Here is a 16,252-nt window from a genome sequence, read left to right as displayed (position 1 = left end):
TATCCCCAAAGAGCTTAACATCCTTGACAGTAAGGCCCTTTCCAACACTAACATTTCCAAGCAAAGATGATTCAAGCCTGGAGAAAGGAAAGGAAGCAGGAAGGAGAGAGAAAGACAACAAGGAAGAGGATTGTGATGAGGAAAAGCAGAAAGGCTCCAAGAATGAATTCAGAACCTGCAGATCCTGGGAGAAGAGGCCAAGCCAGCTGGGCTGCTGTCCCTAGCGGCACTAGCCCCCAGTCTACCTGAAGAACTTAGACTTGGGTAGCCAAGGGCCAGGAAGGATCAGGTACCTGGTCAAGTCAGGAGTCATGAAGCTCAGAGGGGGTTAAGGTGGCCGAAATTGGGACCATTGTCAGGCAGTCCAAATAATGCACCAAAGACTCTGCCTCAGTCTCCCTGCCTAATGCCCAGAGCTTGGACAAGTGGGCACGTCCCGCTGGAGCAGGAAGTTAAGGCCTGGGGAAGCCCAGAGAAGGGTCAGGTGGGGTAGAGGAAGCATGCTGTCCTCTCGTCCCCAGGGTCGGTCACCTCACGCCAGCCCCTCACCCACAGTCTCTTCACCACATCGTTCCTGGACATGCCCAAGACTCTGGCTGGACCTTGGCAGGAAGTCCTCATGACCCCGCAGGGAATTCCCACCCAGGGCTCAGCCAAGCAGAGCCCTATATGAGCCTCCTGATAGGTGGGCCTGCCCTGGTAGCCAAGATTGGCCCACACCTCTCAGGCTGCCCTGTACTCTCAGCAGAACTCTGCCAAGTTCTTTGTCCCTCTGCCTGCTGTGCCAGTAGCTCCTGGTGCAGCGGCAATAGCCCTCCACCAACTCTGCCTCACACCCAACCGGAACAGCAGGGAGGTTGATCCTGCTGGCTCCTGAGCTGCCGTAGGTGGGCGGGTCCCAGCAGAAACGGTGTCAACTGCAGCTGCCTTGGGTTCCCCATTCACGCTCAGATCTATTTGCTGATCTGGGTCAGGGAGCATCTCTACAGGAGTGATGGATACCTTAGGGGTCAGATGGAAATGAAAACACTTTACAGAGTTCAGCCGTTTATTGACTTCATGGGATGGGAGAAGAGGGGGAAGAGGTGGGGTGAGAGAGGGGTGCCTCGGCTGAGCGCCAACTCCATCTGGTCAGAGCTGGCCAGAAAGGAGCAGAGGTGGGGACCAAGCACTGGAGATGCGACACTTCCATGGGCCCCACCCCCTCGGGCCGTCCTCCCACACCCCTGCTAGCCTGACTGGCGGGAAGGGCAGTGCCCACCTCTCCAATCACGCCTGGGGTGGGTCCTGGTTGAAGGGCTGGAAGACAAGGAAGATGGGCTTGTCGGGCATCAGGATGAGATTGAATATGGTGTCCACATCACTGAGATGCTGCAATTCAACCTTGAAGTTCTCCAGAATCTGAGAAAGAGGGGTGGTGGGCTTAGGAGAGAGGCAGGGAGGGTCTGTCTCCCCCAGGCCAGGCTTATTCACCTGTGAGCAGTGCCTGTTGAGTGTGATCTGAGAGGCTCCAAGGGGTCTACTGCCAGCTCCTACTGAACCCTGCGCAGAGCCTGAACACGTCACTAGTGCTTTGTCCCCTTGGTTCGGGCTTTCACTTTGGTTTCTACAAAACCTTTCCCACCCCACCCCCATCCCATCACCACTGTGGGGAACATATGACCAGGGAGCACCAGTGGGTGGTGAGTGGATGTCCCCAGAGAGGAGACAGCAGGGAATTGTGGAGGAGGCGAGACAAAGTAATGGGAGACAGATGTTCCCAGGCTTGACTCACATGGATGAGGAAGAGGGTCATCTCGAGCTCAGCAATCCGCCGGCCCACACACTGCCGTACACCCCAGCCAAAGCCCAGGTTCCGGAAGTGGATGAGGTCCCTGTCTTTACCCAGCCACCTGGTTGGGTCAAACTTGTCCGGATTCGAGAAGAAGGCAGGGTCTCGGCCCATGGCATAGATGGCCACTTGCACCAATGTCTGGGGACACAGTGAGCAGAGGTCTGAGTAAGCCTCACCTCCTCACAGCCAGGAGCATTACCCAGCATCTGCACTCCCAGTCCCTAGCCTGGCTACCCAGCTGTGCAGCACAGGACGCTGCCCACTGTGTGACCTTGAACGAGGCCTCCCCCACTTCCCTGAGCCTCGCCCGTCAAATGGGAGTGACTGAAGACACTAGGCCAGGCACGGCCCAAGGGATTGTCCTGCTCCTTTCCTCAGCGCCAGAGGGTCCCCAGAGACCCAGGCAGCCAGTGGGATCTCCCTCCTAACCCTACACTCCAGCAACATTCCAAAGACCATCACCCACTGTGTCCACCACCTCTGCCCTTCATTCGGACTTGGACCACTGCCACCAAGGACCCCACCAGCCAGCTCCAGGAAGAAAGGCAGGACAGAAGCCCCCATCGCCCCCATCTGTACGCAACAGCAAGCTGCCCCTGGCCTCATCTGTCTGACTGACAGAGCCTGCAGCCCTCCTGCTGCACCTACCTTGGCAGGAATCATGTAATCTCGAAGAACCAAGTCATTTGCGAGGTATCTCTGTAGGGTCACGGAGATGGGGTGGAGTCTGCCAGTGAAAAGCATTCAGAAGCTGATGCCCTAAGGCCTGGACCAAGTCCTGCACCTAGCATGGCATCTCAGCCCCAGCTGCAGCACCCTGGAGGACCTGGAGGCAGGACCCTTCTCCCTATTCCCAGCTATCTTCCCCAGACTTCCCACTTCCTGCTACCAGTCTCCTTGTAACCCTGTGCGCAGGCACCACCCTGACCCTGCCCAGGGATTTGTGGGGGGTGGGGGCGACAGGCATAGGTGGTGGCGGGCTTGCCTCAGTGTCTCCTTGATACTAGCTTTGAGGAGTGGGACCAATTGCAGCATCTTGCTTGTGTCTCCCTGGGCCTGGCGCCGGGCATTCAGGACCTCCTCCCGCAGCATGTCTTGCACATTCAGGCTGCGTGCCATCTCATACAAGTGCCATTGCAATGTCATGGATGTCTGGCAGGGAGTGTGAGGGTACAGAAAACCAAGAGGACAGGTCACTCCTGGGGCACCTAGACCCAGGCTAAATTTTCGTTGCCAAACACCTCTCCCCACCCTTCTCCCAGTATCCAGAAACCACCATCCACAAAAAGCAAAACACAACTCAGAAGGCAAATGTCCAAGAAAGCTTTCTTGTGGCCCAGGCAGGAATGTTTGGGGCAGCACTTGTCCCTACCCTCCCCCCTCATGTCACCAGAGCCCACCCATCTCCCCAGCCAGTAGAGGGTCATCCACATAGCTAATGCCTTCTTCCAAAGGACTCCAGAGGCCCTAAGAGGCCAAATCCTACTTCTGTAACGGTTGTACTCCTGAATGATTGCCATTCATCTTGAAATGCCTGTTAAATGACCAGCGTTCTCCCCAGTAGAACTTCCCCCTAAACTTAGCATCTGCCTATAGCAGCATAGCATAAAGTGAGGCTCAAAAATGCTGAAACCAGAACAACCAGACCTGTTTTCTATCAGTATTGCAATTAGCACGTGGTATATACTGAGATTAACCAGCTAATCTCAGTATTAGCCCAAGGTCGTGACTGTTAACTTTCACTGAAGGTATGAGTGACCCTCATCAAGCCCCACAGTTCAGATTCCTCAGTGGTAGGACCCTGGGCTGGAACAGCCCTCTGCCCTAGGGCTAGGACACGAGTTGTTGGCATATTATCTAACCAAGGACCATATTTTGGTCCAAGAGGTTTGGACATGCTCCTTCTTCCTCCCAGCAGAAACAATTGTGAAAAAATGCCATCCAGTCACTTCCTGGCTTGAAATCCTTGCCTGGCTCCCTGGAGTCCCCAGATCAAGTCCAGAGGCTCTGACCGGACCCATGGACCCCCTCCAACACTTGCCTGTTGCTCCCAGCCCACCGCCACCTCTCTCCAACATGCTCCTCATGCTGTAGCCACACGGAGCTACACACAGCTCCTGAAACCCAGAAATCTTCCTCATGCTGCTCCCTTTTCCTACAATTCCCTTCCCCAACCTAGGAAGCAAGCGTGTACTCCTTCCTCAAGGCTCAGATCAAATGCATGTATTTGTCTCAGTACTTCCAAGGCTTGACACAGAATGGGTACTCAGGAGATGCTTGTTTAATAAGGTAGTCAACTAAGTTACTAGCTGTGTGACCTTGACAAAGTTCCTTAACCTCTCTGTGCCCCAGTTTCCTCATCTAAAAAAGGGTTGTTTGTGAATCCTAAATGAGTTAACACATGTGAAAAGCTTAGGACCCTGCCTGCCATATAGTACTCGCTTAATAAATGTTACCTAAGAATAATAGCTGCTTTGGCGTAGGTGAGCTTTTTTCGGAGATCTCTTCTGCATGACTGACAATGAACTATATTTAAAATATGCTCAGAGGCTCCATCTGCAGCCCAGGGACAGAAACGCCTCCATTAGAGCACAATGTAAATATGATACCTAGGAAATCAAGTTATTCACCTAAGCATGACACGTGCTTCTCCCCAGGCCTGAAATGCTATTCCTCCTCTCTCCTGCTGGCAACAAGAGGAAAGACAAATTGATTTTACTCTATGGAACACTCTCCCTGTCCTACAAGGCCATGTTAGTCTCTCCCTTCTTCTCAGCGTTGTCAGTACCTGGTACCTGCCTCATCATCCAGCCCTATAATACGGTGAGGTAGTCATCTGTGTCCGTGCTACCTCCTTGTCATGGGCTGAATTGTGTCTCTCCCAAATTCATATGTTGAAGTCCTAACCCCCAGCACCTCACAATGTGACTGTATTTGGAGATAGGGCCTTTAAAAAAAAGGTAATTAAGGTAAAATGAGGTCATGTGGGTGGGCCCTAACTGAATAGGACTGGTGTCTGTATAAGAAGAGAAGGAAGACAATGTGAAGATGTAGGAAGAAGACGGCCATCAATAAGCCAAGCAGAGGGGCCTCAGCAGAAAACAACCCTGCTGACACCTTGATCCAGAACTGTGAGACAATATATTTCTGTGGTTTAAACCACCCAGTCTGTGGTACTTTGTCATGGCAGTACTAGCAAGCTAATATACTCTTCCTCTCTGAGCCATCTGGGAGATTTGAAGTCTACTATATTCACCTTTATAGTCTCACTGCCCAAATCATAACTAATAACCACGAAACACTAAAGAATTAACCCTCACCATCACATTAGCTTGAGAAAGTTTAAGGTATTGGAAAAAGGGATGGCACATAAGATAGAGAAGTTTTGACTTTCAAGAACAGAAGTTTCTGGGGCTTCCCTGGTGGCGCAGTGGTTAAGAATCCGCCTGCCAATGCAGGGGACACGTGTTCGAGCCCTGGTCCGGGAAGATCCCACATGCTGCGGAGCAACTAAGCCCACGAGCCACAACTACTGAGCCCGTGCACGCTAGAGCCCGTGCTCCACAACAAGAGAAGCCACCGCAATGAGAGGCTTACGCACTGCAACGAAGAGTAGCCCCCCTCGCCGCAACTAGAGAGAGCCCGCGCACAGCAACGAAGACCTGACACAGCCAAAAATAAATAAATTAATTAATTAATTAATTTTTTTAAAAAAAGGACTTGGCCATCCAGGACCTTTAAAAAAAAATAAAGAACAGAAGTTTCTGGGGTATTGTTCGGCCTCTGGGAGACAGCACAGATGATGCCTTCAGACATCAGGGGCAGCTTTTCTGAGGTCCTGCCTTCCTTCCTGACTCGGAGTGAGCTGTGTCACCCACGTGTGCCTAGTCACTCCCTCCTCAGAGGCAAAGAAAAAATGGTGGATCAGCCTCAAGGCATGCTCCATGCATGACCAGCTTGACCTCACCCTCCTAGGAGATTAGTATCTGGGAAGTAGAGTCAGGAGAGGGAGATGGACCCCACATGGACAGGGTTTCAGACAGCGAGGCAGGCTGGTGGGAGGGGGCATAGGGGCACAGGAAGGGACAGGATGTGCCCCTACAGCCACCTCACTGTGTCCTCACCGTGTCCACGCCCCCTGCAAGCATCTCCGTAATGTTGGCCTTGACGTCCTCCGAGAGCAGCTTGTCATTTCCCAGGAGGCGGTAGAGGATACCTGGGTAATTGGTGAACTCTCTTTTCCGTCTCAGGTCCCAGTAGAAGTTCTCGGTGTATTTTTCAGCTGTGGGGCAGGAAGAAAGAAAATACAGTGAGGCCAGGACTTCCCTGGTGGTCCATTGGTTAAAAATCTGTGCTTCCACTGCAAGGGACACAGGTTCGATCCCTGGTTGGGGAACTAAGATCCCGCATGCTGTACCATGCGGCCAAAAAAAAAAAAAAAAAATAGAGTGAGGCTCTCTGCAGAGGGGAGGGAAGGAGCATGATCTCTGGTGGGAGGCGGTACAGGGGCTTTGGGATTCTAGAGCCCTGCACTTTCTAGGCTGCCGTCTTTCTGAGCAGCCCTCTCTGCTAAATCCTCCATATCTGTTGTTTTGATTTATTGACCACAGCTCTTTGGGGTAAGTGCTATCATCCCCATTTTACAGATAAGGAAACAGAAGTCCATCTAAGATAATGACTTGCCCAAGGTCACAAGGGTGTCAGGGGCAGGGGCAGGATTTGACTCCAGGCCTGGCATCTTCACCACATCCCAATCAGCCTTCTCCACCCTTTACCAATCTCTCTCACCAAAGTCCTACTCTGTCACCAAGCACAGCTGTGTCTGAAATACTGGTCCTTAACCCATGTTGGGAATCACGGGCTCCTTGGAAGAATATGATGGGCCTCTTAAATCCTCTTTCTCCAGAAAAATCTAATCATCCCCATTAGCCAGCCTTCAGCCCACCATATTCAGGGGTTCCTGGGCCTTCCTGATGCCCATCCCTGCTGACCAGAGGGTGGGTTTTCTACATGGCAAGCCAGTGCTCATTGACATAACTTGGGACAAAGAGGCAGGCTGAGATCTGGGGCTTCCAGCTGACATTCTCTCTCCCTCTGTCTCTTTCTCCCCACTCCCCCAGGCCTGGATTTCTCATCTCCTGAGGTAGACAGGGCTCTCCTGTCCCCCACATATGGCTGCCCAGGATACAACCCTCACCTTTATTGAAAATTATGTCCCATGCGGCTACATGGTCTCTCCAGGTCTTGGTCCTGAACAGACGGAAAAGGTCTGGAGGGAGGTTGAGCATGGGGACACTGGTGTGGAACATCTGGTAGACGGCATCAATGAACTTCTGGGCCTCAGGGTCCACTACTTCCTCCAGCATCCCCAGGCGCTCCCCAAACATGACATTGGTGATGGCTGCAGGGGAAGCAAGGTTGAGGAATCTCTTCCAACCCGACCATCTGAGAGCCTCTGCTCCCAGGAAACCATCCCTCCCAACACATAAGAGCCCCTGCACCCAACCTCAGCTTCCTTCAGTAAAGAAACTGAGGCCTGAGTCCCAAAGGGCTAAAATTTCAGGGCTAAGGAAAACTGCCTTTCTGGAGGCCAGTCAGGTCCTTCAGAGGGTCATGTGGCGACCCTAAAAAGGGATCACTTGAGTGGGAAGCAGAGCCTCCAGCCCAGGCTGGGATGAAACTGCTCTGCCCCTCTTCCCCCAGCACCCCCAGCAGCCTCTCGGCTTTCCTCCTGGAAAGAGAGGTTTCTCATCTATAATTGACCAAAGTGGCTAAATACTTCCTGAAATATGTCAGATGGGTGCCTGGGGGACATCAATCCCTGGTAATTGGCCATCCAGGGCCCACTCTGGCTAGACATAAGAAGACACAACAACTCCAAGGTTTTCCTACCTCCTGGGTCAGGAATCTGAATGCTGATTTCATGCCAAACTCTGGGTACTCCAAATCTCCTGAAGTGACCACATGAGCCCCCATCAAGCCACAGGGCCTTTGCATGTGCATGTTTCCTCTGCCTACACTGTCCAACCTCCTTATTCCATCTGGATAACTCTTACACATCCTCCAATACCCTGTTCGGATTAACCCAACCTGCCCCTTCCCTCCCAGACCTCAAAGGGAAGGTCTCCGTCCCAGGAGAGGGAGATTTGCGGAATGAAGGGCCAACCAAGCCAAGCCTGGCTTTTGGAGGAAAGTGGCAATAGGGACCTACATTTTAGAGACTCTTGCCCCCATAGCATGAATCAGATGAGAGCATGCAGCTCACCCTGGGTGGCTGATGGCAGAGAATGTGTTCAGCGGCTCATCTCAAGCCAATCCCGACACTTCTTCAGGGTCTGTGTTGGGTCTCTAGGTGGGATGCTGGGTTCTCCCACCCCCAAGACTGTGGCCAGGTAGGTTCAAGCCCCTTACACTCAAAGGCGAAGCGAAACAGGTCTTCCCTGATGTCCCCTGAGAACTTTCCAGAGCCCTGCTGCTTGATGCGCCTGTGCAGGACGCCGACGAAGTCCTGAGACACTGGGTTCAGCAGGGGAATGAAGTTCTTTATGGCCTCTGGAGCCATCACCTCCGTGTTCAGGACCAACCGGTCTTTCTTCCAGGCTCCTGCCTTCCTGAGAAAACATGGGCCCTCGGGCCCTCATGGTCACAAACCCCAGGCCTGGCAAACACAGAGGGGGCTGACTTGGCTCTCCCAGGAGGCTGAGCCACAGCTCAGAGCCCAGCACTCACATCCACGTGCTCCTCTGCCCTCACCTCCTCCCAGCTTCTGCCTGGCCTGGGCGGGGCAGCGGGGACAGAAGTGGGGAGGTGTGTGACAGGAAAAAAAGAGGCTGAAGGAGAACAAAACCCCAACCCTGCTCTACTCTCTCTGCTGCTGCTGCTTCAAGCCAGGAAATCATATTCTTAGAGCCTTTAAGCAACTTTCAAACCCTCTAGTCTTTGCCTCTGCTACAGGCCTGCCCTCCTCACCACTTCCCCTTGCTCCTGGCCAATCTCACCTCCTACCATTCAAGGGTCCCTCTACATCACCTTTTCTGACCCCTGCACAGACACAATTGACCAACCTCTGCACCCCCAACACGTCCCATTACTCACATTGGTGGGGAATCTCAGGTGCCCAGAATAGGGTTAATGCCCATTCTTATTCTCAGCTTATGGCCCATTCTTGAAAATAAATCCATGCAAAGCGCTCTTTGTCGTTTTGGGGCTTTGTTTGTTTACAAGAATGTTATTATAAACTCACCACCCAGCAGAAAAACTAGGAACTTGACAATAACTTACAGATGCCCACCTGGTCCTCCCACAGCCTGCCTCCCCAGCTAAGGGGACCACCAACCTGAATCCCTTGTTTGCTTTTGTATATAGTTTTATCTGACCGACATGTATTTCTAAAACATACTTTTTAAAAATGTATACTTGTTTTCAACTTCTTATAAAAGCTGTCATGATTTGCTTTGTTCACTCAATTTTATATTTCTAGGTATCAGCTGTATTACTGTGAGTCACTGAGTCTGTTCTTTTTGACTGGGGTGTGCCACTGTCATTCATTCATGCTCCTGTTGGGCATTTAAGTGGTTTCCAGGTTTCTGCTATTATGAACAACCGTGTTGCAAACATTCTAGTACATGTCCGCCTCGGGGGGCAGGATATTCTTTGGAGTATATCCTTGAGAGCAGAACTGCTGCATTATAAGCATGTGAATATTCAACTGCAGGAAGTAATGTCCAACCATTTTCCAAAGTGGTGGCATCAGTTTCCAGCCCCACTAGCAAGCTATGAGCGTTCTAGTTGCTCTATATCCTCACCAACACTTGCTATGGTCACATTTTAAATTTTTGATGAGCAATTTGGTGGAAAACGGTACCTATTACATTTAAATACACTGATTTGTTCATGTTTCTCACTGTTTCTTTAGGCTATAAGGGACTCACAGTGGCAGGGCCCTGCCCTACTTGTGACTCAGAACCCAGCACAAGGACCGGTACATAGTAGGCACTCAATAAAATGGGACTTAATAAATGAACCAGTAAATGAGAACTTTTCAAGGTCTTTAATTACTCAGTAAGATCTTCTGCCTGACCATGTCGCTGAAGGTTGGCAGGGCAGTTCACCATCCCCAGCATCTGTCTTATGGAGGCAGGAAGATGACAGGGATTTGTCTAGAGGCCCCCGCTAGAAAGAAAGGGCAGGGCACGCATGGCCCCAGCCCCTCACCCCCAGCCTCTGCTCTCGCCACAGCTGCCCATCATCTCCCTCCAGCCCCTGGGAATTGGCCCAAGACTCACTTCAACAGGACCCCGATGGGTTTCTGGTAATACTGGTGATAGGCAACCCAGGGTGGGATGTTGTATCGTTCTGGGTTGGGTCCCTCGAACTTAAAGAGAAGGGCCACATCTTCAGGGTCGATGATATAAACTGACTCCAAATTGCCGAGCTTCTCTCTGGAGGGGCAGAGAAGGGGTGCTGTGATGTAAGGTTTTGAGGAGAGCCACACACAGCCTGGGCAATCAGGACACAGGTCTCGGCTCGTCTGTAACCACCTTGCGCAGAGCAGACAGGCCTGGGAGTGGACCCCGTTCCACAGCCTCCTCGCTGTGTGATCTAAGTCTCTTACCCTCTCTGAGTCTCAGTTTCCTCAGTGGAGATAAATGCAGTACCTGTCTTACAGGATTGCTGAAGGATAAGATGATATGAAGTCTATGGGTGTGATTCCCGTTAGACATTCTATAAGTGACAGCTTTGTGCTTATCTTATCATCACAGTGGCTCCTGCCTACCTCAGCGCATCCCCAAGGCTTACCCAGGGCCTTCCATGGACCATCAAGTCCTCCATGTTCATTCTTCCTGTGTGTCCACACTCTCAGCACCCTCCACCCTCTCACCCAGGCAGAGCTCAGAAACATGGCACCTTCGTGGCAGCTTGGAGTGACCCTGTACTGAAGTGACCCCATAGCTTGCCAGGCAGGCCAGGCACCGGGCCAGGCAATGCCTTCTAGGCTCTAGGATTGAAGTTCTGGGAGTGGCTGCCCTGCCCCCTGGAATCAGATGTCCAACAAAGTACCTTGTCGCTATTAAAATAAAACTACAGTAAAACATCAGACCCCGGGTATAAATATACCTCAAAGCACTTTGCAGATAGTATTAAAGCACAGCTGTTTGTGAAACAACAGAAAATTCTACTTCTCACTTGCATCTGCCTTTTGCATAAGAAAGTTAATTCAAGATACCCTTTAAAAAAAAAATGGTCATGAGGAACCTAGGGGCAAGACGGGAATAAAGACGAAGACCTACTAGAGAATGCACTTGAGGACATGGGGAGGGGGAAGGGTAATCCGGGACAAAGTTAGAGAGTGGTAGTATATGTATGGACATATATACACTACCAAATGTAAAATAGCTAGCTAGTGGGAAGCAGCCGCATTGCACAAGGAGATCAGCTCGGTGCTTTGTGACCAGCTAGAAGGGTGGGATAGGGAGGATGGGAGGGAGGGAGACGCAAGAGGGAAGAGATATGGGGATATATGTATATGTATAACTGATTCACTTTCTTATAAAGCAGAAACTAACACACCATTGTAAAGCAATTATACTCCAATAAAAATGTTTAAAAAAAGGAATTAAATATATTATTAATTAAGTTCTTAGAGTAAAATAGCAAAATAAAAGATACTTATTTCTAAAGAAAAAAAAAAGGTACACTTCAAGGTAAAATATCATGTAACATACAGGTATAAGCCAAATTCTCATTCTCTCTCTCTCTTCCCTCCCTCCCCTCTCTTCCTCCCTCTTCCTGGAGAAAGGAGAGGGAGGGGGAAGGGGGAAGGGAAGGATGGGGAGATGTAAAGAGCACTGCTTTAACCACTGACCCATAGAGCCTGGGCCTACCTTCCCAAAGTCTCCTTGGCGAGCCATGGCCTCCTTTTTTTTTTTTTGAATTTTATTTTTATTTTTTTATACAGCAGGTTCTTATTAGTTACCTATTTTATACATATTAGTGTATATATGTCAATCCACGGCCTCCTAGAAAATCCTGTCAGTGTTTTCCCAGCTGCCACACGGCCTCAAACCACTGACTCCATTAAAAAAAAAAGCTAAGCAAAGTCCTTGAACTGCTATTGTTATTATCACTTCCACCTCTGGGAATCTAGCCCAAGGCAGCTATCTGACATCAGACAATGATGCCTGATGGATGAGAATGTTCATAGCAAAAAAATGGAAAAGGATGTTTAATAGCAAAAAAAAAAAACCTAGAGTGGACTAAATGTCCACTTTAAAGACCTGGCTAAAAAAATATGCCTTATCCATACTATGGGCTACTATGCTGCCTTTTCAAATTATCTTAAAGTGAGAAAAGAGAAAAGAAGTCCTCCATACATTGCTATAGGACAATGCCAAACAGCATATAAATATATTCACATTCTGAATGGAACATAAATATTATCAAAACTGAGATTGTATCTGATTTCAATTTTTCTAAATTGTTTGATAAAGAACAGGAACAGCCTTGTATTAAGGAAAAGTCCACAAAACTTGTCTTTTAAATTCCTCACGTTCATTTAGAAGTTTGTTATTTCAAGGCTATAGTTAGAATAGTGACACACTGAACTGGAAGTTAGACAATCAGGATTCCAGCCTTGGCTTTGCCCTGATGAGCGGTGTGACCTTGGTAAGACCCTTCTCCTCTCCGGGCCTCAGTTTTCCCATCTGTAAATTGGGGATAATAGCACCAACTTTAAGGACATGTGCCAAGGCTCAGATGAAAGCGAGTCAGAAAATAGAAAGGGGCTTTATAAAATAAAGAGTTCCTACAGGGACTAGGAGAAGGAAGGAGGAGGAGGGGAGGAAGAAGGGGATAACGAGAGAGCTCCATGAAGTGAGGTTGGGGATAGAGGCCTGGAAGAGAGAGAAAGAGACAGACAGACAGACAAGGAAGAGAGACTCAGGAGCAAACTTCTCCCAAGCCTGACATTCAGCCTGGCGGGTGGCGGGGGGCTGGGGCGGGTGGCGGGGCGGCGCCCTGCCTCCAGCCAGCTATAAACAAGGCACTTAAGACTTCAAAAGGCATTGTGGGAGAGGGAGGAAGTGACCCTGACGAGTGAGCAGCTGGTCCCCTACACAAACTAGCCTCCTCCCCCAGCCCACCTATCCAACCAGCTAACATGTCCTACGATGCCCTTTCCCCATCTCGACCCTTTCACTTAAAGTAAAAGTAAAGTATTGTCCCTCCTGGTGTCCCCTCCCTGCCCTCAACCACCACTTTCACCACCTCCCATCCCCCTCACCTATGCTCTCAGAAAAGAACCCAGGTGTGTCTTGAAGCCCACCCACCTTAGAAACTGCTAGACCAGAACAAGTGAGGCCTCCTACCAAGGGCAGCCCCCAGGCCCCACCCCCATCCCAGGGCAAGAAGGTGGGGTACACAGTGGTCAAAAGACCAAAGGCCCTTCCTCCTGGCAGGAAGCTAGGCAGATGCTTGGGGAAGAGCGGCTCCAGCCAGGCCTAGTGGAAGGGACAAAATCAGCTGCTCCAGAGCTGCACAGGGCCAAGGGGCGAGGCCAGCGCCCCAGCAGGACAGGGTTCTAGCTGAGTGACCAGGGCAAGAATCCTAACCTCTCTGAACTTCATTCTCTTCTGATAATAGGGATGATAAACTTACCTTACAAGGTGTCCTGCAGAAAATGGATGCAGAGAGGCATTTGTCAGGGCTTGTTCTCTTAGCATTCCCACCTCCCTAAAGTTTCAAAGGGTATAGGACCTAGGGACTGTTGAGGCCTCAGGGCTGGGAAGTGAACCCACTGTCTGGGAAGCCTTATCCCTTCTCCTGCCACCCCCAGGCAGGAAGAAATAAAGTCAGAGGTGAACAAGAGCCTGGAATGGGAGGGCAGACCATGCGAGGAGAGGGGAGCACAGCAGGGCTGCCCTATCCCGCCAGCCCCCAACCTCTGCCAGGCTTACCTGTAAATGGGGCCATACTTCTGGAAGTTCTGGACGTGGTGATAGTGGATTTTCTGTGAGCCCTTCTCCCTCCAGAAACGGTATAGGTTAAGCCAGCCATTGTCACCAGGGGTGGGGATCTCGTTGAAGGGGCGAGGGGTTTTAGTGGAGATGCCGGCTCCCTCTCCAGTGCCCACCCTGGGATGCCCCAGGCCCTCCCACGGGGTGCTCAGGAGGGGCTGGCAGCCTCTGACCAGGACTGAGTGGAGGGGAAGCCCCCTGGCCAGCATGCTTCCCCTACAACTGCTCCTCCTGCAGCAGGGCCTGACGAGGTGACTCTGGCCCTGGGCCCCTGGGGCCCAGCTTATAACCACCAGCTCAAGGTTAAGCGAGAAGCTGACAAAGCGGTCAGCCTCCCTCCTCCTCCTGCTGACTCCAGCCCGCATAGCCCCTCCCAGACTCGGGTACTGTAAAGAAAGAATGCTGTCCACCATTCCAGTTCTACAAAGATCAAGCCATTAGCCACTGCGGTCACCCACCTGAGGGGAACCCCTCAGTGCACCCTGAGGGAGACTCCAGGATGAAGAAAAACAGGAAGCATTTGGATTATACTGGCCCCTAGAGAGTTACGATGTATATCTAAGGAAAAATTTCCATGACCCCCGGATTCTTGCACCTTCCCCTACATAGAAAACACTAAAAGCATTAACTTGAGACGCCTGTTGTTTGTGATTAGCGGTAATCTTTTCATGTTAGGCTACATGGTTTTTTTCCAGCAAAAAGTTCATATAAATTGTGGCTTCTCCCTTACTTCTCTGGAGCAGACCCTCAGAGCTATCTGAAAGGCTGTCTCCTAGGCAATAGTCCTGTAGCAACACTTGCCACCCCAAAATGTCTCTTTGGGATGCAGATTATTTCAAGATGAAAACAATCAAGGCCCAAAAGACTTGGGAAGAAACTGACCTTCCCTTTAACCGCCTGAAGAAGTTAGATAGAGGGCCTGTTTCAGGAATCACCAGAGACATCGGCAAAGAATATGGGCTACGTGTGGTGGGGGAATCTTACAGACCAGAGGCCACCTTGCACCCCATAGTCTCTGCATGGCCAGCAAACATTTATTTACCAAACATTTGCTTTCCCATCTCCACGTCCCTTCAAAGTCCTAAACCCCTACCTCCGGCATCCTCTTTTGTCTCCAGCTGAAGATGGTGCTTAAGGTGACATTTTCAGCTATTTTGGCGAGTTAGTTTTTCTGAGTCTCTCCCATGTATGTGTGTTATTTTTCTTTTTTTAAAGATTTATTTATTTATTTATTTTGGATATGGACCAATTTTAAAGTCTTTATTGAATTTGTTACAATATTGCTTCTGTTTTATGTTTTGGTTTTTTTGGCCACGAGGCATGTGGGATCTTAGCTCCCCAACCAGGGATCGAACCTGCAGCCCCTGCACTGGAAGACGAAGTCCTAACCACTGGACCACCAGGGAAGTCCCTAGGTGTGTTATTAAATTTTGTTTTATTTTCTTCTGATGAGACATCAGTCTCATGTCAATTTCATTCTTAGACCAGCCAGAAGAACCTAGAAGGGTAGAGGAAAACGTCTTCCTCCCCAACAGGTGGCAACGAGGGTGGGATGCAACTTTACTGGCTGGACGCTACTCACTCCAAAGCTGCTACAGTTAAGAGACCCTGGGATAACTGACGAAAGGCCCCAGAATGTAAGAATTCTTACTATGTCAGTCTCCCGGATCTCTGCCTTCAGGGTCTGCTGGAAACGAGACTGGTGAGTTTTTCTCTTTTCTAAAATAGATTAGCTGGAGAAAATATCTGTGGGCAGCTCCTTGGATTGGGTAACTCTTGGTTTGAAATTTGGCAGGGTACGCTTGCTTTGTTGATTCTTCTGCTCCCAGAAATGGTCACTGTTTTCCTTTGTCTCTGTTTTTGGTGTCCTTTCTCATAAGGAGGAAAACCATTCAAATGATTAGGTTTTCCTTTCATCTTGTTCTATGTCTTGAGAACTTGGCTTGTAAACCAGTGAGAATAGTCTCTCTGGTCTCTGCCACCTGGAAGGTGCACACATCAGTGTGCATTTGGCAGCCTGTTGAATAGACTGGGATTCCTAGCAGTCTCTTTGTCCAGCCATGCCAGCTCTCAGGGGAGTTTGTCATATAGGGTCCCAGTCCATATGGGGGCCTTTGTCATCTCGACCCTCATTGCTTTATTAGTGATGCGACAAAGGTCTTTAATTTCTTAGACTATTTTTGAGACTGAACTTTCTGGATCTTGTGAGGGCTACATCCTTTACACTATCTTGTAAGGATGCCTCTTGCATCTTATTGGTTTGAGTCACTATTAAGACCCTACTTGGCAACGGCCAGACGATGGATCCTTTAAATTGGAAAAACTTCTAAATTGATAAAATATTTTAGAGAGCTCTCATCATAAATAGCTATTTTATTGGTACCTATGAAAAGAACAAACTAAA

The 16,252-nt window shown here is 50.0% G+C and overlaps 1 protein-coding gene across 1 annotated transcript; it reads right to left on the bottom strand.

Annotated features, from left to right (window-relative positions):
* Positions 1–1,034: 1,034 nt before the first annotated feature.
* LOC118890390 (cholesterol side-chain cleavage enzyme, mitochondrial) lies at positions 1,035–14,101 on the bottom strand. Its single transcript, XM_036843189.1, has 9 exons — positions 13,789–14,101; positions 10,120–10,275; positions 8,246–8,445; positions 7,032–7,235; positions 5,959–6,116; positions 2,820–2,986; positions 2,483–2,561; positions 1,775–1,972; positions 1,035–1,401 (listed from the first exon to the last, which is right to left on the bottom strand). Exons 1-9 carry the CDS (start codon positions 14,055–14,057, stop codon positions 1,270–1,272), a joined length of 1,563 nt encoding a protein of 520 aa, XP_036699084.1. The 5' UTR covers positions 14,058–14,101; the 3' UTR covers positions 1,035–1,269.
* Between the last annotated feature and the right edge of the window lie 2,151 nt (positions 14,102–16,252).

Source organism: Balaenoptera musculus, chromosome 2 (genome assembly GCF_009873245.2).
Source record: "Balaenoptera musculus isolate JJ_BM4_2016_0621 chromosome 2, mBalMus1.pri.v3, whole genome shotgun sequence".
Classification (NCBI taxonomy): Eukaryota; Metazoa; Chordata; class Mammalia; order Artiodactyla; family Balaenopteridae; genus Balaenoptera; species Balaenoptera musculus.
Note: the sequence above shows the minus strand (reverse complement) of the source record. Positions and strands in the feature narration are given on the sequence as shown.